This window comes from Natator depressus, chromosome 6 (genome assembly GCF_965152275.1).
Source record: "Natator depressus isolate rNatDep1 chromosome 6, rNatDep2.hap1, whole genome shotgun sequence".
Taxonomy (NCBI): domain Eukaryota; kingdom Metazoa; phylum Chordata; order Testudines; family Cheloniidae; genus Natator; species Natator depressus.
In genome coordinates, this window is record NC_134239.1 from 65438187 (window position 1) to 65464532 (window position 26346).

The 26346-nt window shown below is 42.6% G+C and overlaps 1 protein-coding gene across 2 annotated transcripts in view; it reads right to left on the reverse strand.

The window, feature by feature from the left end:
* Positions 1-26346, reverse strand: part of MAP3K9 (mitogen-activated protein kinase kinase kinase 9) — a 77856-nt gene that overhangs the window by 42324 nt on the left and 9186 nt on the right. Inside the window, exons 3-4 of one of the 2 annotated variants that reach the window (XM_074955578.1) lie at positions 3356-3536; positions 2777-2875 (exon numbers count right to left, since the gene is read on the reverse strand). In XM_074955578.1, coding sequence (XP_074811679.1) covers positions 2777-2875; positions 3356-3536 — 280 coding nt within the window. The remainder of the gene's footprint in view (positions 1-2776; positions 2876-3355; positions 3537-26346) is intronic. The other variant, XM_074955579.1, reaches the window with a different exon arrangement.

The window sequence follows — 26346 nt, forward strand, 5'->3', positions numbered from 1 at the left end:
GCTTTTTTTACTCCTGGGGGAATTCTGCAACACTGTGCAAGTGCAGAATTAATGCCTCCCCGCAGAATAATTGATTCATGCACTCCTCCCAGGAAACACTCCTGAACAAGGTCTAGTTCAGACATCAGGAGCAGCGTTGGGAGACATGAAATCACCACCTCAGGGGCTGTGGCTGGGCATGCAAGACTGTCCCGCTTGCATCCTCTCGCAGTGCGCCTAGAGTCAGGGAGGGGCAGGACTGGGGATGTCTTGGCCAGTGGCTCCCATGGTGCACCAGGCTACAGCTGCTAGTTCCGGCTGGGCTGGGTAAGGGGACAGGACTTCCTCTTCTGCTGCATGGGTCACACCCACCCCCAGGAACCTCCCTCAGCTGCAGGAAGCTCTGCACACACCCCTGCTGCTTCCAGCACCCATTGCTTCCTAGCCGCAGGGGAGCTACCACGCCATCCGCCCAACCCCTGTGCATCTGCCACCCTCACACACACACACACACAGACCTCTTCTCGCCAAGCCCTACCCCCTGTATCCAGACACCACTCCTGCATGCAGACCACCTCCCTGGATCCAGACCCTACCCCTGCTGAGTCTCCCACATCTGAATCCCCACCCAGCTACACCCCACACGTGGACCACCATACTGAGCCCCTCCCTCTTGCTCACTATCGCAGTGTGCCCAGAGTTGATAGGTATGGCCCTGGGGTGTTTCTGGGACAGGCCTGTCCCTTGTGCTGTGTCAGGGTGAGGCGCAGCATTACTGCCGCATCCACGTCCCAGGGAGGGGGCGCAGGCTGCAGGATGATCCCACACCTCCATGCAGCCAGTGGCCTGCACTCTGCACTGCTGTGCTGGAGCCTCCACTCCCATTGCCCTTCTAATCTATTGTCTGCAGCAATTTCAGTTCTAGACCAGTGACTGAACGGTGACATGTTGAGTATTGCTTAGCTATGCCATTCAGTAAGGTCCCAATCTGGCAAAGCATTAGTTTCCATGGGGATACTTTATGCACATATTTAAGTGCTGTGTCAGATCATGGCCTAACTTCACTCCTAAGCATGTACTGCCCTTTAGGATATGTTTACACAGCAAAGAAAAGCCCATGGCTGGCCTGTGCGAGCCACCTTGGGCTCGCAGGCCTTGCAGTGCGGAGCTGTTTCATTGCTGTGTAGACTTCCAGACTGGGGTTGGAGCAGAGGCTCTAGGACAGGGGTTTAGTGGGATCCTAGAGCTCCGGCTCTAGTCTGAGCCCAGATATCTGCATAGCAATGAAAACAGCCCTGCAGCCTGAGCCCTGCGAGGCCAAGTTGGATGAGTAGACATATCATTAAAGTCTTCTGTGCTTGACATACAAGGAAATATTAGTATTGCTATCTGCTCTGTGGAGTAGGAAAATCTACTGGTCAAAAAAACATGTCCTGAATCTTTTGTTTTCTGTATTGTTACCTGTCAGCAAGTATGTCTATTTTGAAATAAATTACCAAAATAATTGAAAGGGGTGTGATTATATTGTGTTATTTAGAGAAATAAACATGCAGAATTTTGCAGGATTTTTAGGCGCAGACTTCCCTCAAGAGTATTTTTTGCACAGGTTTAGTGGGGTTTGGTGCAAAACCCCTAGTACAGATTTGCTACACCAAGGTAATGAGTATGCTGAACTGGTGCAGCCACACTGCTGCAAGTCACTTTTTACATTGGTGCAACACATATATTCTAAAGGCATGCACCGGTGCACCAACATCAAAAAGTCTTTGTACTGATAAGTTCTAAGCTTCATAACAACATTATATAGATGAGGAAACTGAGGAACAAAAAGTTGAAGTGATTTGCATTAAATATGCAACACTGAAAACTGGCAAAGTGCATGTAATCATGTTCCTTCATTGCTTGTTCTGCATCAATGATAAGAGCCTGCTGTTTATTTATAGCAAACAGTTACTCCTTTAGCTCAGGTGGCAGTAGTTTTGGGGTTTGGTGATAAAAGGTCCCGGTTTTCAACACTATCTACAAGAGTGACTATATGCATGAAACCCAAATCCATTACCCATGGCCACCCAGCAAGTCTTTGGCACACACGTAAGGAAAATCAAGAATCCTCCCAACATGTCTGCTCTAACAGCTAGACCATTCTTCCTCTCATGTACAGAGCAGAGTTTTACCCCTTCATTTTTCTGAATTACTTCACAAAAATAATCACATTAATTCACCACATGTGAAGAGGCGGGCTGCCAACTAATTGTGAATAACAGGACTTTATAATAATAAGGTCCAGTTACAGCAGTGTTAGGATTTCAGGAACCTTCTTTCCACAGAAAAAATAAATCCAAACACAATGTGTCTAAAACCTGCCCTCAAATACAGTAATGCATGAAGAGAAACACCTCTGCTCATTCAAATCACTCCAGCTGCAATTCAGCATAAGGCCAGCTGTGAATACAAAACAATAGCAAGCTGCTTTAGTCTAATGAACCAAGTGGGGGACATTCACCTTTGTACAGACATGAGAAAATCTCATTTGCTATCCCAAAGCACTGACTATGTAATTTCCCAAATACACACCCCATCATCCTGGGACTACCTCCTGGACACTGAATTTACTGATTGTATCACAAGAAAAGCACACACACAAACACACAAAATATTGGCCATTTGGCATTATCGTAATCATTTACTTTTCAATATCAGCTTTCATTCAGAAGAATCCCAGTGATTTATAAAAGTGTCAAGTAAGTGTACAGCATTACCTAGAGTTTGCATATCTCACAGCCAATATTTCACCTACCATCGAAATGTATCCACCTCCTGGAATACTGGAAAAGACACTGTATCACACCAATTTAGGAATGAAAATAAGGAATACCATGTCCAGGTAAAACTCCCCCTGCAGTTTAGATAGACAGAAGGTAATACCAGAGCTGGAATACTGCCAGAACATCAGCTGAATCCCTTACACTTTCAAAAATTAACTCTTTAATAATCACAAGTGGATAGGACCTTGGTTTTGTGTCTTATTCAAAAGAATTGTTAAAATAAGTGCACAGATTTTGTTTTATATACTGCAGAGGAGTGAGGGTAATAGAGATTGGAAAAGCACATGTCCGAACCCATAAAGCAACAGGGATTTGGAGGGCTGCAGAAGTTGGCTGGCCACTTTGAAAAGCCTGTGTTCTGGATTCCTAACCCTCAAAGGAGGGTGATGATACAGCAGGGCGGAAAGCTAGGGGACACAGAGCTTTAGTTAAACAGGAGTTCGGGGATTTGATTAACCAGGATTCGTGTTGTATTAAGCATACAGTAGGTTGCCTGGCAGTCCCCAGCACTTAAATGTTTAGTATCCAAGTACTCAGTGCCAAATCAATACCTCCACACATCGCTGCCTTTGGAGAACATGGAGGAGCGGATGACCTCAGGAGCCATCCAGGCATATGTCCCAGCTGCACTCATTTTGGTGGTTTTATGCCATTCTCTGGCCAAGCCGAAATCTGTGATCTTCAATATCTTGTTGCTCAGGTCTCCATTTTCCACCTTCTCGAGTATCAATACTGGAGGAAAGGGGAGAAGGGGGAAATGAAACGCATGCACAGTGAGACTAGGATTTATCCACAAAGATCCCCTCTCACCCCCCCCCCCAAGAGAAGCCATTTCCCAAATTTAAGTCTTGCCTTGACTTTTTGCTAATCTCTGCTTCTGAACGCTTTACACATTATCTTGCCTTATAAAAGAGGTCTCAAACTGCTCCCTCAATCTGACAAAAAACAAACTGTCTAATTAATGAGTCCATTCCCACAATTAATAAACATTAATTGCAGCCAAGACATGAAACAAGGATTTCAGAAGCAGAATTGGCCAAATCCTGAAATCCTTGCTCAGTTTTTAATCAGTCCTTACTAGAACACAATTCAGGATATAAGGTTATAGCATCATATATGCACTTCTAGGATGCTGGAGATATGGGGCCTTTGGTTTTTAATGCATCAGGATACCCAAGGTATAGGTAAATAGGACATAAGAACCATTTGGCGTACTGTGTACTGTTATTCTATATAAACAATCCTCTGGTAAAGGGAAGTGAACCACTGTAACTTCTAGAAATCCAAAAAAGGGGAGATGCCTTGTATATAATTTCCTAATTAATCCTTTCTAAGCAAAGCAACTATCACATCTTTCTCACACACTGCTTAGAAGGAGAACAACCCCATAAGGGTGGATGTACATTTATATTTAAAAATACATTAAAGTGGAAATGGCCATTCGATAAACTCATCTTCAGGTCAGGATTTTCAAAAGTCGCAGTGATTTTATGTGCCCGATTTGACCCACCTTAAAAGGCCTTGATTTTCAGAGAATCGATGCTCAGCACTTCCTGAAAATCAGGCTCCTTTAAACTGCCTCAGTTGGGAACACCAAAATTGAGACACCCAAAAAGTCACTAGGCACTTTTGTAAATCTTGGCCAAGTGAGTCAGTTGCATGTGATGTGTCACTGTGGAGTGCAGGGAGGGAAGAGGGTTGAGGCAGGAGCAAAGAGAGAAACATAAGTAGTAACAAGACTGCTACCAGTTAAACTGAGCAAACAGATGAAATGTGTTAATGGTATTACAGTTCTACTCCAGTATGAAATCAAATTGAAATCCGCCTTGGCCATTATCTATGGACAGGGCTCAGAGTGTGCAGAATCTAATGCAGAATCCAGACATGGAAGTACACTCTAGATTCTTAACTTTTTAAAAATTTACAAGTCTAGTTCTTATGGTAGCAACAAAAAACTTAAAGCCAACCAAACGTAAACCAACATAATGTTGTCTTTCTGAGTCTGCAGACAGCCTGAAATAGCTTAAACAGATGTCTGAACCACTTCATTCATCTTAATGAGTTAACACTGAAATTTAAAGATGACAGTTTAAGTGAAACAGTTAATGTTGACATTGCTGATAATTTTAGCACAAAAATCCAGCTAGTGTGATTATTCTACAATTCAAGACCCCCTTCAACAGCTTCCTAGGTGTCAACTGGACACTTTCTCATGTGCCAAAACCTTCATCTTCTATTCTAGCAACTTTTAAGATGTAATTATGCATTGTCTGCACAAAAATCTGTAACATATTTAAAACAAATGGTACGAACAGCAAAAATTACATTGGATTTAATATAAAAAATGGGCACCACAGGGGCTATTTTACTAATTTTATTAATCATTTTCTTATTTAACTTTACAGCACCTCCTTTTTTATTTTTAATAAAGCTGCCACCGTTCCTAGTCTGTTGCAACATGATACAGCAATAAAAGGAGTCTTTGCCACAGAATTAATGTGAGTTTACCACAGAGTACAAGAATCCTTGTCTATAAGCATGATGGCTGTTTCTCCATTGCCTTGCACCTTGTGCTGTCATTTACACCACTACAAAGTGAATGCAAAGTGGATTTAAAACACTACCATTCAGCTTTAGTAACACTTTAATGTTAAATGTCCAACTTTTCTTAGGAGCTAAATATGTAACACTTAAGTCTGTGTTATAGAAAAAGATAGGAGAGAGGCTAGAATGAGATTCAAGGAAATAGGCAGGCATACACAGTAACAGTACAGTAACATCCAAATGCAAACCCTGTAAAACAAGGAGCACAACCCCCAAATGACCTACCTGTAACTATAGCACATGAGCAGGAGTATCATTAACAATAACTATATTCCATGGAATGGTGCATAGGAGGAGTGCTGGGTTTGTATTACTTAGGATTCACTGCATATGAGATTTTTTCTTCTTGACCCAGAACAAGTATTCATTTATACAACTTTATCAGCCCAAAAAAGGGCACATTTTTGTCCTGCCATTTTTTCTGCACGCTTTAGAATCCCTTCACCTGTGTGGGATTGGTTGGCTCAAGTTAATAATGGGATTTTGTGCCTTATATAGCTCCTGTAGACTACAGGTTTATACAGAATGAGGTTGTGATTACTTTTCAGTCAGAACCAATCAGACAGCTTTTCATTTATGTAGGACAAATAAATTGGAGCTCTCAATCTAATTCCAGTAGATAGGTGTCCACACAAAAAGTCTGCACACAATCCCAGAATGGCAGACTAAGAGCCATGAAGAATGGCTTCTCAGGGAGGGGGTTAGGGTGGGGGCATTAGTTCAGGGTTGAGACATGGTGGCCAGACAGCATGGAAAGCAGAATTTCTAAACCTTATGAAGGCAACAGTAACTTGTGCGGTGTAACTTGTCAGCTGGGGAAAATAATATGACAGCCATTTCCTCCAACAGCCGGATCAACAGAAGCCACATTTACTGGGGGGGGTGGGGGTGGGGGGGGAAATCAGACTTTTAAATGTATAGTCACAGGGCATCTGTATTATGACTGAAGCCTAGGAAAAAAACATACTTGGGAGAATTTAAGGATTTCCACACCACCACCAAGTGGGACTAGTGTGGTTCTCCAGGCTTGAGGGCTGCACACAGCAGCCAGTCTATAAATCACTATGGGTGGGGAACTGTGTGTTCAGTTTATCCTGCTCTCCCAGTCCAACAGTAAAGGCAGCTTTCAAGGCCATCTGCAATTCGGGGGAGGCATACTTACTGCCAATCAAGCACCAGGAATAAGCTCCCTCCAAGTGCATTGAAAGTCATGGCATTAGCACAAAAACAGGCTAAAACCCCCTACAAACTGCTTCTGTATTATTAACAGACAGCATGGTTAGAGGTAGAACATCAACACTCTGGCTCTTTGGAGCTATTCATTACTCCAATCAAGCATAGATTCATCAATTAATAGTGCATTCTCCACAAACTGGTCCAGCTCCAGAGCAGAGATCAAGGCAATCCTAGTAATCGAAGAGACTTTTCAGACCTCAGCCTAAAAACACAGCTCTTGTCTGAAGACAGGAAAAACTTCCTTTCATATTCCACAGACATACAAGAAGTCTCAACTTCTAGGTTGATATTCGTTTGGGAAAATAGTGTGTTAAGTATCAAGTGCTTGGGCTGGGTGGAGAAGGCCTTCAATTATTCAAAAGTTTAAATTTAACGGGGGTGCTTAACCTCATTGACTTTCTCCCATACGAATACAATAGAAACTCCGGCAAAAGCAATTCAGCTAAAAGTAGCTTTTCAAGCACCCTAAGCCACAGGCGCCCCTTCACCATTTAAGAAATCTTCAGATTTGTTTGGGAGTTTTTTGGTTGATTTGTGGCACTTTCCTCCAGTTCCCAAAAGTACCCAATCCTGGCTAACTGCTACCAAAAAAAGACACTGATGGAGGAACAGCCGAGTTAGTCTGTATTCGCAAAAAGAAAAGGAGTACTAGTGGCACCTTAGAGACTAACCAATTTATTTGAGCATAAGCTTTCGAGCTGTAGCTCACGAAAGCTTATGCTCAAATAAATTGGTTAGTCTCTAAGGTGCCACTAGTACTCCTTTTCTTTTTGATGGAGGAAGGTAGCTTGGAGATGGAATTTTGCCTGCTGCCTAGCTAACTAAATGAATACACACATCTTCCATTGCTTCTCTGCTCAATTCAGTGACTCGGAGCAAGGAAGAGATCCTAACTGAACTGTAAAAAGGTTTTGAGGACAGCTAGTCAGGAATCAAAATTTCCATTTTGCAGGAAATTCTGACATTTTTTTAAAAAACCAAAACACACTTCCAACTGAACAAAAAAGCCAAAATTTTGAGATTTAAAAACACACACACACACACACACACACACACACACCCTCAGATTTCTGATTCAGGACCATCAAAACTCTCATTTCAACTTTTTCCAATTTGTTTCATTTTGTTTAGACTTTTATAATATTTGTCGGATGATATATTAGATTTTTATGCATCTTATAGTTAATATAATATAAAAGTCAAAGCAAAACATTGACTCCCCCCCAAATTTGTGTCAAAGATTGATATTTATGTGAAACATTTCAATTTTGACAAAAGTGTATTTTTCTACAGAATGCTGTTCAGTTCAAGTTTCTTTGACCAGCTCTGGTTGTTGGTAATGGGAGCCAGAGGATGACCACCTCGTTTTTGGTACTTTAGAAAGTTCTTGAATCAATAAAAATAACGGATAGGGTGGGAGGTGATGAACTTGAAATTTCCTCCATAAAGTCGCCTTACTAATTGTAATGAGGCTGGTTCTGGTGGGACGCAACTGAGAGTGCCAATTCAGGACAAACTGCTTAAAGCAGCGCAGTTACAGCCCAAGGCTGGGGTTTTTAGGCATACCAAGGCAAACCAACCCAGCCAAACAGAGAAGACTTCCGTTTTACCACTGGCTAACCCATAAGTCATACAAGCAATTCCCTTAGACACTCCAGTTTCCCAGTATCACCACCACTTCCACTCGTTATGGGGACAAATGGTTATAAAAACCAATACCCCAGTAAAAGAAAAGAGGTTCTCAACCCCAAAGGACCAAGCCCCAGACGCAGGTCAATATACAAATCAGATCTTGCCCACAAATCATACTGTTGCCAATCCTTTAGAATCTAAAATCTAAAGATTTATTCATAAAAGGAAAAAGATACAGATGAGAGCTAGAATTGGTTAAATGGAATCAATTACATACAGTAATGGCAGGTTTCAGAGTAACAGCCGTGTTAGTCTGTATTCGCAAAAAGAAAAGGAGTACTTGTGGCACCTTAGAGACTAGCCAATTTATTTGAGCATAAGCTTTCGTGAGCTACAGCTCACTTCATCGGTTAGTCTCTAAGGTGCCACAAGTACTCCTTTTCTTTTTGCGAATACAGTAATGGAAAAGTTCTTGGTTCCGGCTTGTAGCAGTGATAGAATAAACTGCAAGTTCAAATAAAAGTACCTAGAGTACATCCACAGTTGGGATGGGTCATTCAGTCCTTTGTTCAAAGCTTCAGTTTGTAGCAAAGTCCCTCCAGAGGTCAGAAGCAGGACTGAAGACAAGATGGAGATCAGGCAGCTGCCTTTTATAGTCTCTTCCAGGTGTAAGAACACCTCTTTGTTCTTACTATGGAAAATTACCACAAAATGGAGTTTGGAGTCACATGTCCATGCACGACTTATTTCTTTACAGGTGGCAGCCATTGCCTGCATGCCATCTTGAACGTCCCCAGAAAGACTTGTGGATTGGAGTCTCCCAAGGTCTATTGTCAGTTAAGTGTTTCTTGATTGGGCACTTAACTTGCAAATTCCTTTTCTCAAGAAGCTGACCAAATGCTTTACTAAGGCATCCAATGAAGTGAGCTGTAGCTCACGAAAGCTTATGCTCAAATAAATTTGTTAGTCTCTAAGGTGCCACAAGTACTCCTTTTCTTTTTAAGGCTACTTAGAATCAAAACACATTGAGATACAAGTACATAACCAATATTCATAAATTCAACTACAAAAATGGTATACACACAGATAGCATAATCATAATTAGCAAATCATAACCTTTCCATAGATACCTTACACAACAACCTTTGTACAATATTTGCTGCAAATATATAACAGTGGTTGCAATAATGATTTATAAGGTCCCAGGTTATGCCAGTAATGTCACATTAATGCCGCTGAATGCCCCATTTCCTCCATGCTTATATTCTAAAGAGGAGAGAAAGGAAAGGCTGGAGCCCTAATAAAGTACTGCCTGGCTCCCTCCCACCGAGCTTCATTGCAGGAGCACTAGCTAACACGCAGCTGAACAGGACTAAAACATCCCTCTCTTATCTCTGCTGCGTATGGGAGTAGAGCAAAGCTACTCCCTGGTGTGGAGCTAAGAACATACAATCCATCTCCCTGAGAATGGAAATACATGTTGCTGGAGCCACAATCTGCAGCACAGCAACTGAGGCATTCTCAGAGAGGCTTATCCTGGGTGCCCCTGAGCAGTGCCCAGCTCCGGGCTGACCTAAGCTGAGGGACAGGAGCCCTACCAGCTGGATAATCACCACCAAGTGGAAGAAAGTTCCCAGAGAATAAATACATAGATCCCTTATGAACTCCTGGAGTGCATCTTCTATCTGGTTCCTTTTTATGGCATATACCATTTCTAGCTCCCTCGTAAAAGCTCAACCCAGAACAATCAAACTGAACTTAAAATGTGAAACCAGTTATACCTGGGTCTCAAAATAGAACTGAAGTGGATTTCTGAAGAGGAAAATCAAATTGATTTGGCAAGTGCTGTTGCAAAGCTCTGCAGAAAGGTATGACTCTCCCTTGCAGCTGCTGGAAGCAGAACAACTGTCAGGCTCTTTGGAAGGAGGATCATATCCCTGTGTCTGTGATTAACAGGTCTGGTTCACCACATCGCAGCAAGGGAAAGGTAAGAGACATTTTTAGGGTCCACGGCCCATCCTGGGCAAGAGATCATCTAAATCTGGTTGCTTAGTTTACAGTGTGTTCAGAAAGTTTCCTTTCTTTGTAGTAAGGTCTAACAAAAGAATTTGTGCTCACATATTTATTTAAGTCCTTATTTCACATACAGACTAAGCCAATGAGACACAGTCCCATCACAAAGTCCACAGAGGAAGACCATGTAAAAGCGGACATTATAAATTCCCCATTTATATATTTAAGTCATTGGACTACACTCTTTCCTCACTAGAACTGCTGTGCTTCATGCTACTGCAGCCCAATCTTGAATCATTGATTTTTACCATGCATCCCCCCCTTCTTATAATAGCTAGTCACATTTCACAGAACAGTGTCATAGGTCCATCCATCTCTTAATAGCACTAGTCGGTATGCTAAAGATAGAACCTATAGCAAGGAGGTGAGCCAGCTGAAGTGAGATCCAAAAGAAACTGCTTTGCCTGCACAGGGGAAGCTTTATTTTCTTAAGTGTTGTCTAATAAAACTATGGGGGAAGTATAGGAAGAGGGCACCCATACAACCCATCCTCCCCCAAACTCATCCGTTAACAGGAAAATTTACCTCCTGCAGGTCTATTAATTCAGCAGGATGAAAAAGAAAAATGAGAGCAGGGGTCAAGGTGTAAACGTCTTTTGAAGTGTCACTCCCATCTTTAAAAAAGGAACTGGTTGGCAGCCAAGATGCAGGGCCTGGTCTTCAACTACACTGCGCACAAGGAGGGCTGATTCAGCAGGAACATCCAGTCTGTGAGCTTGTTAGTCATCAATCACTGCTAGCCTGCTCCAACCTGGTCTATGCAAAAATCTATTCCTGTGCATACAGACAGTACCACTTCCCTTCCCCTCCCCGCCCTGCACAGTGGAAAAGATAAACTGTAGACATGCAAATATGGATGGTGAAATGGATTAAATATTAATTACAAATAAAAATACATGAAAAGAACATTAAGGTCACAGAGTAAGATTTTTTGGATGTAATTTGTTAGGTTTTTACAAAAGCAAACTGAAAAGCCCCCAGAAAATATCATGTGAAATATATGGACACCCACATGAGTCATGAGCAGAGTTCGAATCTTTCTATCCACAGCCCATCGCTCTTCCACTTGAGCAGAGTATTTGATAGCAGGTTTGTCATCCTCTGTGAGCCAGCCACTAGAGGAGGACAACAATGCTTTGGTAGGTTTCCGAGTAGCAGCCATGTTAGTCTGTATTTGCAAAAAGAAAGGAGTACTTGTGGCACCTTAGAGACTAACAAATTTATTTGAGCATAAGCTTTCGTGAGCTACAGCTCACTTCATCGAATTTGTTAGTCTCTAAGGTGCCACAAGTACGCCTTTTCTTTTTGCGAATGCTTTGGTAGTGGGTTTCACAGTTATTTGCTGACACTGGGATCTTGAGTTCCATTCTGGGTTCTGAAGGAGGGTGTTCCAGTGACAAAATCCTTTTACTCACGTTCCCTGCAAACCTGACACCATCAGTCCCTGTCCCTATCCCATCTCCATTCTAATCTTGTTTACTCTCTCACCTGTCTCCTTGTCTGCCACCCACAATTCCCATCTCCTTGTCCTATTCACAAACTCCACACCAAGGCAGTCCCAGTCTCCAGCCTGCGAGGCTCCTCATCCCAGTCAGTGTCTACCGCCCCTCCTCATAATCATTAGGTCCAGTTTCCTCCTCCTGGGTCCTCAATTTCATTCTTCCCACCCCTCCTCCAGCTCTTTGTCCCAATCTATTCCCCATCCCCTCCCCCCAGACCCTAGTCCACCTCATCACCTCTGAGTTCAAGTCAGGCAAAGTCCTTCTTATCCCTGGATGGAGCAAGCACAGTGGCTCTGTGGGACTGGCATCTGCACAGTTCAGACAGCACAAAGGAACTGAGGGCCTGGAGTGGAGATGTAGTCCTCAGAGAATTTCGCTGCCCAACTCCACATTCTACAAACAACATTCCTGTAGCCTACCAGCACACAAATATTGACTACCAAAAAGGAACAGGAGAAAAATTGGTTCTTGGCTCTTGATTCTCATTCTGTCATTATACAATCCAAAAATAATTTTTAAAAAAATATATCAAGCAAGAACTGGAGTACAGGGTGGGGAGTCAGGAAATTGTGGTTCTGTCAAAAATTTCCTGTATGTCCCTGATCAACTTGCTTACCTTCTTGGTATCTTAGCCTTCCATCTATAAAAACAGAAAGATGGGTGTAGAGTGCTTTGAGGTTTGGGGACAAATGGAAACATCAACTATTACAAAAATATCTTGGTTCAGTGTCAGTGAGTCAGTGCTAAATGGTGGTAGGAAGTAACAGTTGTCCAAGTTACTGAACAATAAATTGTTAATTTTCTATTCACAAAGTATCAGTCTTCCCCGCATCATTCCTGGTTATTTAAAAAGGTAATTCTAATTCCACCTTTTCTTACCCATATTGATCACAACCAAGAAAATTCCCACTGAATTTAGACTTCCTTATTTAAAGGCCTGATCCTGCCAGGTGCCAAGCACTGAACTCCCAGTGAAGTCAACAGGAGCTGAGGGCACCCAACAGCGTACAGGGCCACACAGAGCACAGCCCTGGGCCTTACAGACTCAATAACTGAGTTAGAGTTAATACCCCTTTACCCGGGAAACCCAAAAGATCTTCTGTACATTTTGAGTATAGGGTTTTCAGCTTATGAATAGATACTTTGCAGAGTATTTGAAAACTTCCACTTTAGAAGTAGTGGACTCAGTTTGACAACTTTTGCTTTTATAGCCTTCTGCCTTCCAAGATAATGCAGGATAACAGACTTCTTCCACACCCATTAAAGCAAATGGGATGGGATGGGAGGAAACAGATCTGCAGGAAGAGACAGCTTGGACATCAGAAATTCTCCAGCACTATCACCACAGTGCACATTCTTTCTGCATGACCAGGTTTCAGGTTGCTGATACACAAGGGAGATTGCAAGTAAGTATTTGCCACACAAAACAATCTTACAAGTAGAAAAATCCCATTAATTTAGGGATAGGTAAAAATAATGGAAGTAAGTTGTTTGAAGAGTTTAATTGTTCAACTTTTGCCACATCCTCTCACTATCCTGTAAATTTTAAGCTATTTTTTTTTAAAGTGTAAGTTAATCATTTTTGCCATTCCAAGGGAAGCTACCAAAATGGAAGCCAACTGTTACCTGAGCTGTGCAGAAAGTTATGTCCAGGCCCACAATAGTGGCTGGAGGTTGGAAGTCATTGCTTCACACCCCATTCACCTTACTGATGTAAACTAATTCAAACTGTATGTAATACCTTTAAAATAAATTAATGCAAAAACAAACAAAACAAAAAAAAAACAATTACAGCAGAAGGCCTAGTTCTCAGCAATTAAGCAACATCATTTTTGCTATTTGCGAACAATTACTCTGAATGTACATGCTAGATACTTACATGCACAACTAGTAAATTATAGCCATACTTGGACTTTTGTATGAATGTAAATTTACACAACTGTGCATACATTTATATGTACAACTCCATGCTTACTTTTTCAGAAAGCAGGCCCTTAATGCAGCCAGATTGCACATGTACACAACATATAAGAATATAACGATAGTCATGGTGTGGAAGATTGTTCAAATGTAAGAAGGCACTGAGACTGATGGAGAAGAAACTAACGTTCACTGAAGTATAATCTATGAAATTTATCTTCTAGTATGCATAAAATAGCAATATAAGAGCTACAGAAGGACTAAGTTCCATTTTGAATAGTACAAAGTTGTTAAGGAGCACGTTCACCAACAGCCTTCACTAATAATTTCCAAACTGTGTTTAACCCTTGCAATTATAACATTCTTTCACAGCTATGTTAATAAACAAGGAATAAGATTACCACAATAAGAATTTGGTTTGGAAATATCCTTATTTCTACAATAATTGGGGGGGGGGGGTTGTGTGTGTGTGTGTGTGTGGCAGCCAAAGTGACAGGAAGAGCAATGAGTTGTGCATGAGGAACTCTGTTACTATGGTAAGCAGGCCATTATAAAAAACTAAACTGACACTCTGGAGGGGTTATACATGTACAGGAGTGAATGCAGAGGAGCAGGTGGCAATGTGCGCATTCTGCTATGGAAAGTGTTACATCTGCTACAGACAGAGAAGGAAGTAATACCTGCTCTTCATCATTCCATATTAACTGGTAGCTTTAGAAAGGTTTCCCTCTTTTTTTGGCCTTCTAGTCTCCTTCCCATCATGCTCTGAATTGCAATGCAGAGTACTTACAAGTTGTTCATGGATCAGAAACACTGGTAACACTTTGAGCTTGAACACAGGGACACTTCAATTTGGGCATAGCCATTCAGGCCTTACCAGCTACTCAAGGTAATACAGGGCATTACTGGACAGAGCAGGAGGCCTCCAGACTTGGAAGTGTGGCTGTTCCATATGGAGAGTGGTGGGGAGGGAGAGACTCCCTCCCCTCCTAGCCACTATGCATAAAGGTTTATTGGATGTTAGATGTGTTCAGAGTAGGTTTGGTGGATGAGGGATCACGGCAAGTGGAAAGGGACCTCAACAGCTGGATGAACTCCTGTAATAGCAGGGAAGTCTCAAAAAGAAAAGTTATTAGTCCAGGTGCAGGGAGAAGAAACAGGCTTTTAAGGAAAAAACCACTTTCTTTGCTCCTATATCCTCTTCATACACTTCTACTGGAGATAGAAACCTGATATTTCAGCCACCACCACTGGGCATTTAAAACACAAGCTAGAAGCATGAGGCAGACTTTCTACTATCAGTCACAAGGCCAGCCTCATCACTTGCAAAGCCAAAAGTCTTTGGAGAGGAAGATCAGATAGAAAATTGCATCTCCACTTCACAACAATCTCACTGCCTTGACCAGGCAGGGAAATGGGCACAGCAGGAAAGGGTTCAAACCACACTGACCTACTGCCAGTAAGAAGGAAGAGGTCAGCAGAAAGGTGGAAGATTGTTCCTCATCTGATTGCCAGAGCAATGCTGGAAGGCAGCATAACGTGGTGAAGTGCTGCCTCTTTTTCTAGTCCCACTGCTTAAGGAAGACACGGAGTCTTCCTGTGAGCAAGAATCCCGAATGGGGCCTCAAAGCAGCCCCTTGCCTTGTCCATGCTGAAAGCTGTGCATAGCTTCTTGCAAAGACAGAGTGAGGAAAGGAGGGAGCATCCCAAATTGATTATTCAGAGTAAAACACCTTGTCATTAGCATCTTCCCCACCCTTATGTGCAGTTTCCATCCCACAAAATACAGAACTAACTGCCGGTCATGGTAGCACCTCCTGGTTTGGGTGGCTTCAGCTCCTTCCAGTGGCCTTATAGTTGGCAGCTCTGAATTAATTCATAGTGCACTATAAAATTTATGCCCAATAAATTTGTTAGTCTCTAAGGTCCCACAAGTACTCCTTGTTCTTTTTATAAAATAACTGAAGACTAAATTATATTTTCCAACTTTGAGGTGGAAAAGCTGACTGACAAAGCACCTTATCAAAACAGCTAATCTGATTGTAAGCACCCTTGTTTTCACCCAGGGTCACTCTGTTTCTGAGTGCATCGCACTACTGCTAAATTTACTAACCATTGAAGATCTGCAACACTTTACAGAGCATTAACCCTATCAGATGCCATTTGTCACCTGAAAGCAAAATAGCCCCTTTCCAGAGGGAAGTAGCCAGCTAAGAATTCCACTGACACCACACTGCCATCACCAATGCCAGGGTTCAGTGTTTAATTTCCCAGACTTCCTCAAGAAGTATACCTTATTTTATTAAATCAGAGCTTATACATCTGTCTGAGGTTATTCCTAGAGAATGTTTCAATATAGGCTTTTTTCTCCTTGACCCCTTATCTCCTTAGTCAGGTAACTTCCCATAGATGTACACCAGTAGAAGGCAGTCCAACTTTCCACAACCCATTCAAGAATGAGAATATTTAATTGACAAAAGCTGTTTTAATTAAATGGCTTGCGTTTCAGAATGGAACATTTCTAACAATGTCTAAAGGGAAAAGAAAAGAACACACAGAAACATATGTGAACACCAGCAGTGCAAGCCTGAATTGGTGAGGGAAAGAGATTGGAAAAATGGAGGTTCCTATAATGCAGCAACACTTGTGGGAACGGGAGAAACAGACCACAGTGGGGAGATGTGTAAAGCAAGGGGAAATGTGATGCTGCAGCACAAGTCAGGGCTGGTAAAAGTTGAGAAAGTAAGCAAGCCAGCCCTATAGAAGAGGTCTGGATCAGATACTCAGATAAATGTGTTTTCTCTCCTGTTTTAGTTCATGCCTTAAATCTTTTCAGAACGTTCTTATTCAGGAAGAATCTCAAACTTTTATGTCACTGACAGCGTTAGCATTTGGCTCCTGTACCATCTGAGGACTGTTTTACAAATACAAGCCCTTGGCTCCCCTAAGCAGTTTCTACACCTATCCCACGAGCTCATTGCATTTTGGAGGGAGGTGAAGAGGCTGGAAAGAAACAAAATTATGTTCAACAGCCCTATATTTCAAATGTATAGTCCTACATTCATACTAAGAACTATGGACCAACATTTTCATATACACCCAAATAGCAAGGATAGCCGTTACTTCATAGGACCACCACATTGCTTAGCAACTCCTCCGCACCTTCATGCCAGCAGCTAGATCAGCGTTCCCTATCCTCTCTGCCTGGAATGTACATTCTCTCACAAGCAGGCGAGAGATGACAGAAAATCCTGCGAGACGGTTAGTTTCTAGCACTCTCCAGCTTACACTTCACCACACCTCATCAGCCTATGCATGATGCTGCTAAATGAGTCTGGCACATGAGGACCAGAAACCTATTTGCTAATGCAGTTCAAACATGCATTCATCTGGGACTAGTTGGCAAGCATCAAATAACGGCACAGTGTGCATTGTGATGTCAGCAGAGGGAATGCACTAAAAAGGATGGGAAACTGCAAGGTACAGGAGAGCAAATAATAGTTTCACACGTGGACTTGCCTATTCCTGTTTTAGCATTCCCTTTTGGGTTGCTGCCAATGCTTCTGGGGCTACGGGATGGGTTCCTAATCCCTACCCCTGACAAAAGTGTATTCTACTTGGTGTGTGTTAACTGCTGGCCAGGGTATGAAAATCAGTACAACAGGCATGAGCTTGAAGAAGCTGACCTTCACCAAACACTAGTGAGATGTGATTAAGCTTTGGGCCCCGGAAACCGTTAGAATTTACATAGCACCTTCTATAGTAGGAACTCAAAGCACTGTACATGACTGGGCTTACTAATTATTGTATTACTACCATTTTAGAGATAAGGAAATGGGGGTTAAGTTACTTGCCCAAAATAAGTCATTGCTGGAGTCAGAATCAGAATCCAATCACCACTCCTAGCCATTAGACCAGGGGTCTCAAACTCAATTTACCTTAGGGCCAGTACCAGTCCTCAAATCCTCCCAGTGGGCCAGTAATGTCACTCATGCCACCCAGAACCCGCCCCCCAACTGCCTAAGGCTCTGGGAGGGCGTTTGGGTCAGGGGAGGAGGTCTGGGGTAGGGGATTGGGGTGCAGGCTGTGGGAGGGAGTTTGGATCCTGGGTGCAGGCTCTGGGCTGGGGCAGGGGGTGCAGGCTCTGGGAGGGAGTTTGGGGGCAGGAGGTGGAGTGTGGGAAAGGGGTGGGGGTGCAGGCTCTGGGAGGAGGTCGGGGGTGTGGCGCTTACCTGGGGCTCCTAGGCAGGGCAAGCCGGGGGGCTTCAGTGTGCTGCTGCCCCCAAGCACTGCCCCTGCAGCTTCCCCATTGGCCGCAGGGGTGCTCGGGACAGGGGGCAGCGCGCAGAGGCACAGCCCTGCCCCGCCCCAGGGCAGGGCCGGCAGCCACTGGAGCGAGCAAGCAGATGCTGCTCAGCTCCGCTGTGCTGCCGGGGCCCCTGGGGGGAAGCACCCGGGGGCAGCAGGTGAGGCCAAGGGAGAGATCAGGCCTCAAAACTGCTGGAGTCCTGCGGCATATAAAATGGGGAGGTTTGCGGGCCACAGATGGACCGCAGGCTGGGAGTTTGAGACCCCTGCATTAGACCATGCTGCCTCAGACATTTTTATGGAGCTGTATAGCTTAAAAGAACCCTCTTTCTTAAAGGGAATCAATATGAAGTCTAATAGATGCTGAAGAGTAGGAGATGGCCTCAGAGCTGTTATCTGCAGCACAGCAAGAAAAACCTTCCAAATGTAAGGCCGTATCTACATTACAAAACTTTGTCGACCTAGATTATGTCAGCATACAGCCACTGCAGTTATTAAATCACTTGTGTGTGCACACTTGGCTCCTTGTGTCAGTGGTATGCATCTTCAACAAGAGCGCTTGTATTGATTGTATTGTCAGTGTGGGGCACTGTGGGACAGCTCCTGGAGGCCAGTAACAGTCAACATAAGCAATGCAGCATCTACACAGACACTGTCAATTTCATTATATTGACCATGACTCTACGCCGTTTAGGGCAGTGGTGTTACTAAAGCAGTGTGGAGAGGCATTTATTTTAGCAGGAGCCAAAATTAAAGTGAAAACACTTCCACAGCTAGGTTGACACAAAGCAGTTTATGTCAACTTAACCATGTAGTGAAGACCAGGCCTAAAAGGGTACACCATGTATACACACCTTTATTTAAGCATTATATAGCTTAATATTTTCAGATTCTTATTAATTATAACACCTTTAGTATATTAGAAAATAGTGAATATATCACTATTTACTAGATAAGTAACTTTTTGTTCATGATTTGTGTCAAGCTGCATAGGATGGTAACTGGAATTTAAACAGCATATAAAATGTATTTTTATTAAATAAAACAACCTTCAATGTTTTGTATACATAAACTTCTCATCAAAACACGTTTCACTGGTTTACTGAAATAAACTTCATCCTTACTCCAATTTTCAAGTACTCAGCCTACATAATTCTGCTTCATGAATGACTGAGTCACTTCCTTGTGCAATTTGTTCTTGGTGATACTGCATTTAGGAAAGAAATTCTTTCAACTACTGTACTTGAAGTGAGTAACAGACTTCCATATGGACTACGTTTGGGCTTCCCTATACACTATATGCATACTCCCCCTCATTACATCATTATAGGCCCTGTCACCACCTGCTGTGCTGGATACTTTGCCACTAGTTCAGGGGGACTGTGTCTTCTTACACCAGGTGTGAATTTAGCCCCACAAGTTAAGCATTTTAAAAGATTCTGTAGCAAGGACTTCATTGGCCACCCTCGAAATTCCACAATTTGGAAAGAAAAAACACGATGTGAATGCTGATTCTGCTAACAAGCAGATATTCTCCCACACCCAATCCTATCCAGCATCAGCTATATTAAAAGGGGGAACATATTTGCCCACATCGCGGAAGCAAAAGCATTTTAATTATCAGATGTGTGTGAGTCCAGCAAAGCTCGCCAGCTGTCCCAGTCTATCAATCTGGAGGATGTGATGAATGTTACAGCTTCCTGGAGTTTAAGATGTACTGTACAATAACACTAAAGAGCTAATGCTTAATGCGGGAAGGGGAAGGCCTCCAGAGCCATGATAAATTTAGAATTGATATATTTCACTCAGCTAGGGTGAAGTAAGTTTTTTTGTTTTAGTGTAAAAACATCTTGAATGTTGCAGGGGGGGGGGGGGGGAAGAGAACCCTGGAAAAAAGTGTAGTTTCTCCTTTGTGGATTGAGATTCAATTCCTGCCAATTGCTTCGTTTAGAGCACCTTTCTTTTTTAGGCTTGAATTAGCCTGCACTTTATAATCATTTAAGTGTTCCATGGGAAATAATTAAGTCTAGAAGCCAGCTCAGTTCTCTCTCAAATCACATCAACTTGAAAGTTTGGGGATAAAGGGACTTCCTGGAATCAAGACAGCAAAATCAAGAAACATCAGCAATGTCATGGGAGTATTAGGCAGGAAGAACATTAACGACATTTTCTGAATTAGGTCCACTAAGATTTTTGAAAGTATAGGTCTATTATAATAGTGTCTATATATATTTATTACAATATATTTGACAAAGCTTCAGCAGGAGCCATCTCCAACTGGAAATATAAAGGTAAAGTGGAATAGATTTGTTGCTACATTTGCCATCACGTTTCCACTTTATGCAGTTTTCTTTTAGTTATATGCAGCGTGAGATCTCTCTCCTTATCCTCCTTCCATCACCACAGCACAGCACCACAGTAACTGGGGGGGCAGTATATCCCCATAGCTACGAGTAGGGCTCTACCAAATTCATGGCCATGAAAAACACGTCATGGACCGTGAAATCTGGTCTTTTGTGTGCTTTTACTCTATACTACACAGATTTCACCGGGGGAGACCAGTGTTTCTCAAATTGGGGATCCTGACCCAAAAGGGAGTTGCCGGGGCGGGGGGGGTCACAAGGTTATTTTAGGAGGGTCACGGTATTGCCGCCCTTACATCTGTGCTGCCTTCAGAGCTGGGCGGGCGGAGAGCGGCGGCTGTTGGCCGGACACCCACTCCGAAGTCAGCACCCCGCCAGCAGTAGCGCAGAATTAAGGGTGGCAATAGCATACAATGCCACTTTTACTTCTGTGCTGCTGCCTTTTACTTCTGTGCTGCTAAGAGTGGCGGCTGCTGAGCGAGGACCCAGCTCTGCAGTCAGCAGCACAGAAATAAGGGTGGCAATACCATGACATGCCATCCTTACTTCTGTGCAGTTGCTCGTGGTGGCTCTGCCTTCAGAACTGTGCTCCCAGCCAGCAGCTGCTGCTCTCCAGCTGCCCAGCTCTGAAGGCCGTGCCGCCACCAGCAGCTGTGCAGAAGTATGGGTAGAAGTACCGCAACTCTCCCTACAATAACCTTGCGACCTCCCCACAACTCCTTTTGGGTCAGGACCCCTACAGCTACAACACCATGAAATTTCAGATTTAAATAGTTGAAATCATGAAATTTATGATTTTTAAAATCCCATGACCGTGAAATTGACCAAAATGGACCATGAATTTCGTTGGGCCCTAGGTATCAGTATAAGTGCAGTACCCTAGAAGTTGATGTTTAATATCTAAATCTAACTTTGATTTTAACAGAAAATGGAACTAACTCCATGCTTCTAAACAGTGGCTACAGAGAGGCTCACAGATCCATGATGGATTGCAAACTACAGCTGACAGTACTATTAGCATCACCACCTGAATGTGTGCTACAATTAACACAAAAAAACACTTAAATCCCAAGACAGGAGAGGCAGCAACCTGATGGGAGTGCACAGAGTTGATTCTACCTATTACCAGGAAATAAATGAGGGTTCTGGAAGGTAAAAGGCTTCCTGCCACAATGCAGTCAGTTCCCCCTTAAAGGTTAGTCTGTCTCCTCCCTTTCATACCACAAGCACACTCAATAAAGAGAGCCAATAGGAAGCCCTGTAATACAGAAGAGGTGGTAAGGTGAATCACCTAGTTCCCCCACCCCAATCAATATTATATCTATATCTCATGTGGTCTCACTACACAGCAATTAGATTATGACTTAATGATATCAGTTATTATACAGCAGAATCTCAGACCCTGCAGCAATCAGTTATTAACTAGGTTTAAAAATACAACCTTGTTTAATATGAACAGAATTTTGACTCTTCCAGTAGGTAATTCTATTTCTGCCCAAAGAAATAAGAACTTCTGTTTGTTCAGTTTTGTCTTAATAATATTTGGTGGTTTTATTCAGACTGGTCTCATGGGTATCAAATACCCCATATGGTCTCTGCATTTTGAGCATGTGACTTAGAATTGGTATAATGGAATATTTATTAAAATACTGAATCAAAAGACTTTTCAAAATGAAAGTAACAGCCCCCCCTTAGATCACAGAATTAGAGTAACAACTGCCTTCAAAATTGTGTAATTGAAAACAAGAAAGTATCTGTATAATCTCCTTAAGAAAAAAGAAGTGCCATTAATTTAGACCAGTTAAGAAAAACAAAGAATCAAGGTAGGGGCCCTAACTAAAACTTTCCCACTCTCTTGAAAGTCTTAATGAATGGATTTTCCAATATATCAGTAGCAAAAATAAAAAGTTAGCACCAGCATATAATTGCATGCAGACAGGGAAATAATTCCTCAGGCCCAATAACCAATGTTGCGACTGATGAGTGGGCAGTAAGTGAGAGACTTCTTTTTGGCAGAGAATAATGCAGGAGTAGAGAGCTCACCACATCCTGTAGATTTCTAGTAGCACTGTAAAATATATCTACAAAGACTGGCAAACTGACAAAGGACAGAACCTCAAAAGGTCAGTCTACAATATTCCTCAAGTTGGTCACAGGTCTCCAGAAGTATATATTCTTGCTCACCTTTATGATCTTAAAAAAATACAGAACTAATTAGTGCTCCCTGCACTCCCCACTGAACCTACATGTATGTGTGTAAAATTATCATACCAGTTTATCGGCTAGAAAGTGACAATGCTCCCATCTCTCACCCTCATATTGGTGGGGAGGCACCAATCTCTATGCCCAAGAACAAATAACTCTGATTACCTCATAAAACAGCCTCCCTCACCTTATATAGAAATCTTACCTTTTTAAAGAAAGCAGTGTTGGTGAGCAAGTTCAATTCTGATGGAAGATGCCAGATTGAAAGTCCGGGAGAGTTTAGTCAGCGGTTTACACACACACACACACACACACACACACACACACACTGCAGACTTCCATGCTGCCCTGCCAGTGCACCTTAACCTTGCCCTGAATGGATCCAACTCTGGGATTGTGGCGGTTGGGGGTGGGAAGAGAGGAGAGAATGGCAGTGGTTTCATGTCCACTCAGTTTTTCCCTCTGATGAGACTGTCAGGAAGAGGGTCAGTTGTAACTGGGCTATGCTATACCTAGAAAATTAATTGAGGCCACCATTTCATACAGACCTATCAAACAGTAACAAATTTCAGTCACTATTACCCTTGAGCTGGACTTAAGATACTTACCTGGAAATAAAGGTTAAATGCGCTACACCTTTTTTTTAAAATCAATTAATATTATGAATTGCTGGGTCAGCTGTTCAGATTCATGCTGAAGTTAGTTGTATTTGGGAGCTGTTGGAAAGGAGGTTTGTTTCACAGTTTTATAGAATGGGGAGCCAAAAGCATGGCAGTGATGGGAAGTCATTAGAAAGCAGCAGCTTTGAAGTATCGATATGGATATTTTGTACTTTACACGATACACCAAAAACTGCAATACCTTTTAGATTCAATGTGTTAGAAAGGAAGGATCTATTAAAAAACACAAGATTGGAATCAGAACTCCTGGGTTTTATTCTCAGCTCTGCCCTTACCACACTATATCACCTTGACCATGTCACTTAATCGCCCTGCACTTCAGTTTCACTTTTTGTAAACTAGAGACTGACTTTTGTAAAGTGCTTTTAAGATCTTGGATGAGTAATATCTGAAAAATAACCCCACAATATATTGCAAAAAATAACCATATTTTACTGAACCAACCAAGTATCCCTTGCTGGCTGGCTCCTTGCAGCATCAGTTAATTGGCATTATTCCTTTGAGGCCATCTCTAAGGCTGATGCATGAGAGAAGTAAACAAGAAAAGCTATGTTACTTCCTTTATCCCACTAGAAACACAAAAGGGGTAGAAGTCAGAGATGGGGAGTGCTCAGTATCTGAAAGTCTTGGCCAATTTGTCTAATTCCTTATGCTGGATAAATTCTGAGCCTCTCAAACACTATGCAATACAAAGGGAAACCTTATTAATAACATACTAGAGGGAAAAACACACCTTTCTCCACTTTAAAAAAACAAAAAAGGAGAAAAGGCATTGTGCGGGGGATAAATCCCAAAACAGCTGCTGTACTTACACAGTCACATAATTGGAATTATACACCCCATTGAAGGAACCATTAGAAAGCTTGCCTAACAGATTCCAAGTCTGTCCATTACAATACAATTCATAGAATCATAGAATATCAGGGTTGGAAGGGACCTCAGGAGGTCATCTAGTCCAACCCCCTGCTCAAAACAGGACCAATCCCCAACTAAATCATCCCAGCCAGGACTTTATCAAGCCTGACCTTGAAAACCTCTAAGGAAGGAGATTCCACCACCTCCCTAGGTAACCCATTCTAGCGCTTCACCACCCTCCTAGTGAAATTTTTTTTCCTAACATCCAACTTAAACCTCCCCCACTGCAACTTGAGACCATTACTCCTTGTTCTGTCATCTAGTACCACTGAGAACAGTCTAGATCCATCCTCTTTGGAACCCCCCTTCAGGTAGTTGAAAGCAGCCATCAAATCTCCCCTCATTATTCTCTTCTGCAGACAAAACAATCCCAGTTCCCTTGTAAGTCACGTGCTCCAGCCCCCAAGCATTTTTGTTACCCTCCGCTGGACTCTTTCCAATTTTTCCACATCATTCTTGTAGCGTGGGGCCCAAAACTGGACACAGTATTCCAGATGAGGCCTCACCAATGTCAAATAGAGAGGAACGATCTTGTCCCTCAATCTGCTGGCAATGCCCCTACTTTACAGCCCAAAATGCCGTTCGCCTTCTTGGCAACAAGGGCACACTGTTGACTCATATCCAGCTTCTCATCCACTGTAATCCCTAGGTCCTTTTCTGCAGAACTGCAGCCTAGCCATTCGGTCCCTCGTCTGTAGCAGTGCATGGGATTCTTCTGTCCTAAGTGTTGTCCTTGTTGGAAGTCACTTGGCAGCAAAATATCATTATGCACCCTAAAGTAGGGCACAGACCTCTCAAAAGTCATGAGTGCAGGGTCAGCCATCTTTAAGGATTACATTTGTTTTCTGACACTGTCCACGAAGCAACCAAATCACTCATATCAGATCCTCAGAGCTCCCAATCACAGGAGCCAGCCTCCCTCCTGCAACACTGCTCAATCCTCCTCCAGGCAATTTATCTGGGAGTTACCCTTCTACAGGACCTACCATAGGCGCCAACTGTCCTTCTGCAGTTTCCTCTCCCAACTGAGCTCTCACAGCTCTTTTGTAGGCAGCCCATGACCCCTTCTTAGTTAGGTCTAATAATTAGGCTAGTTATCAGATGGCCCTATCAGAATCAGCTGGGAGGGTAGCTGATCTGTCACAGGCAAGGCTGGGCCCAATACCCCTTAGAAGAGCGTCAGCCAACCTGTGACATCTTCCCAAAGAAGAAGTCCAAGCCCATTATTTTCAAAACCTTTGGAAGGTATGGAAATAGGATTCTACTCTGAAAGACACAGCTTCTCCAGTACGTGCCAATTAAACCATTCAGTCCCTCAAAAATATTCCATATATTTTTTTCAAAAAACTCTTGTTTGTTAATATTTATACAGAGTATACATTCAAACATGAACTCTTTCTAAACTCTGAGGCTCTGAAGGTCATACACCATGGGAAAATAAAGTTTACAACTTGATTTGTGTCCTCAATGCCAAAATAATCTGGGAATTTAAATATTTCATAGATATGTACACTCTTCTGGATGTAAAACAATAAAAACAAAGTCACTCATTGCAGTTATATAGTTTGACAGATAAACTTTAAAAAACTGAGCAATCAAACATCTATACTCTGCTGAGTCCATAGTTGTAGTACCAACTAGATTGCTTCCATATTTGCAAACTATGGGAGACAGATTATCAAAATAATGGAATATTATAAACACCCCTTCCTCTACTACCAACCTTGGTATTTAGCTTGTTTACTGTCCTGCTGCTTTCTGCAGATCTTGCTGGGTTAGAGCAGAAACTTTTCCCCTTCCAATGTTCCTGGTTTTTTTTTTTTTTTTCTGATAACATCTTTAACTCACAGTCCTCGATGGAGTGCTGCTGGGCAGGCCTAAATGGCACAGCTGCACAGCATTGATGCAATAAATTCTTAGCCTTTTCCCTCTCAACAAGAGAGGCCTCTGGACTTGAAAAATAATTCTCATATTCTCTTTGCCTTTACCTCATCCAGGCACTCACTCATTCTCCCCCCCCCCTTCCCTTAATACTTAACTTACTGTTTCCTCCCAAATCTGGTTGGGTGGGATTTTTGAAAAGTTCTCTCACATCTCAGTTGGC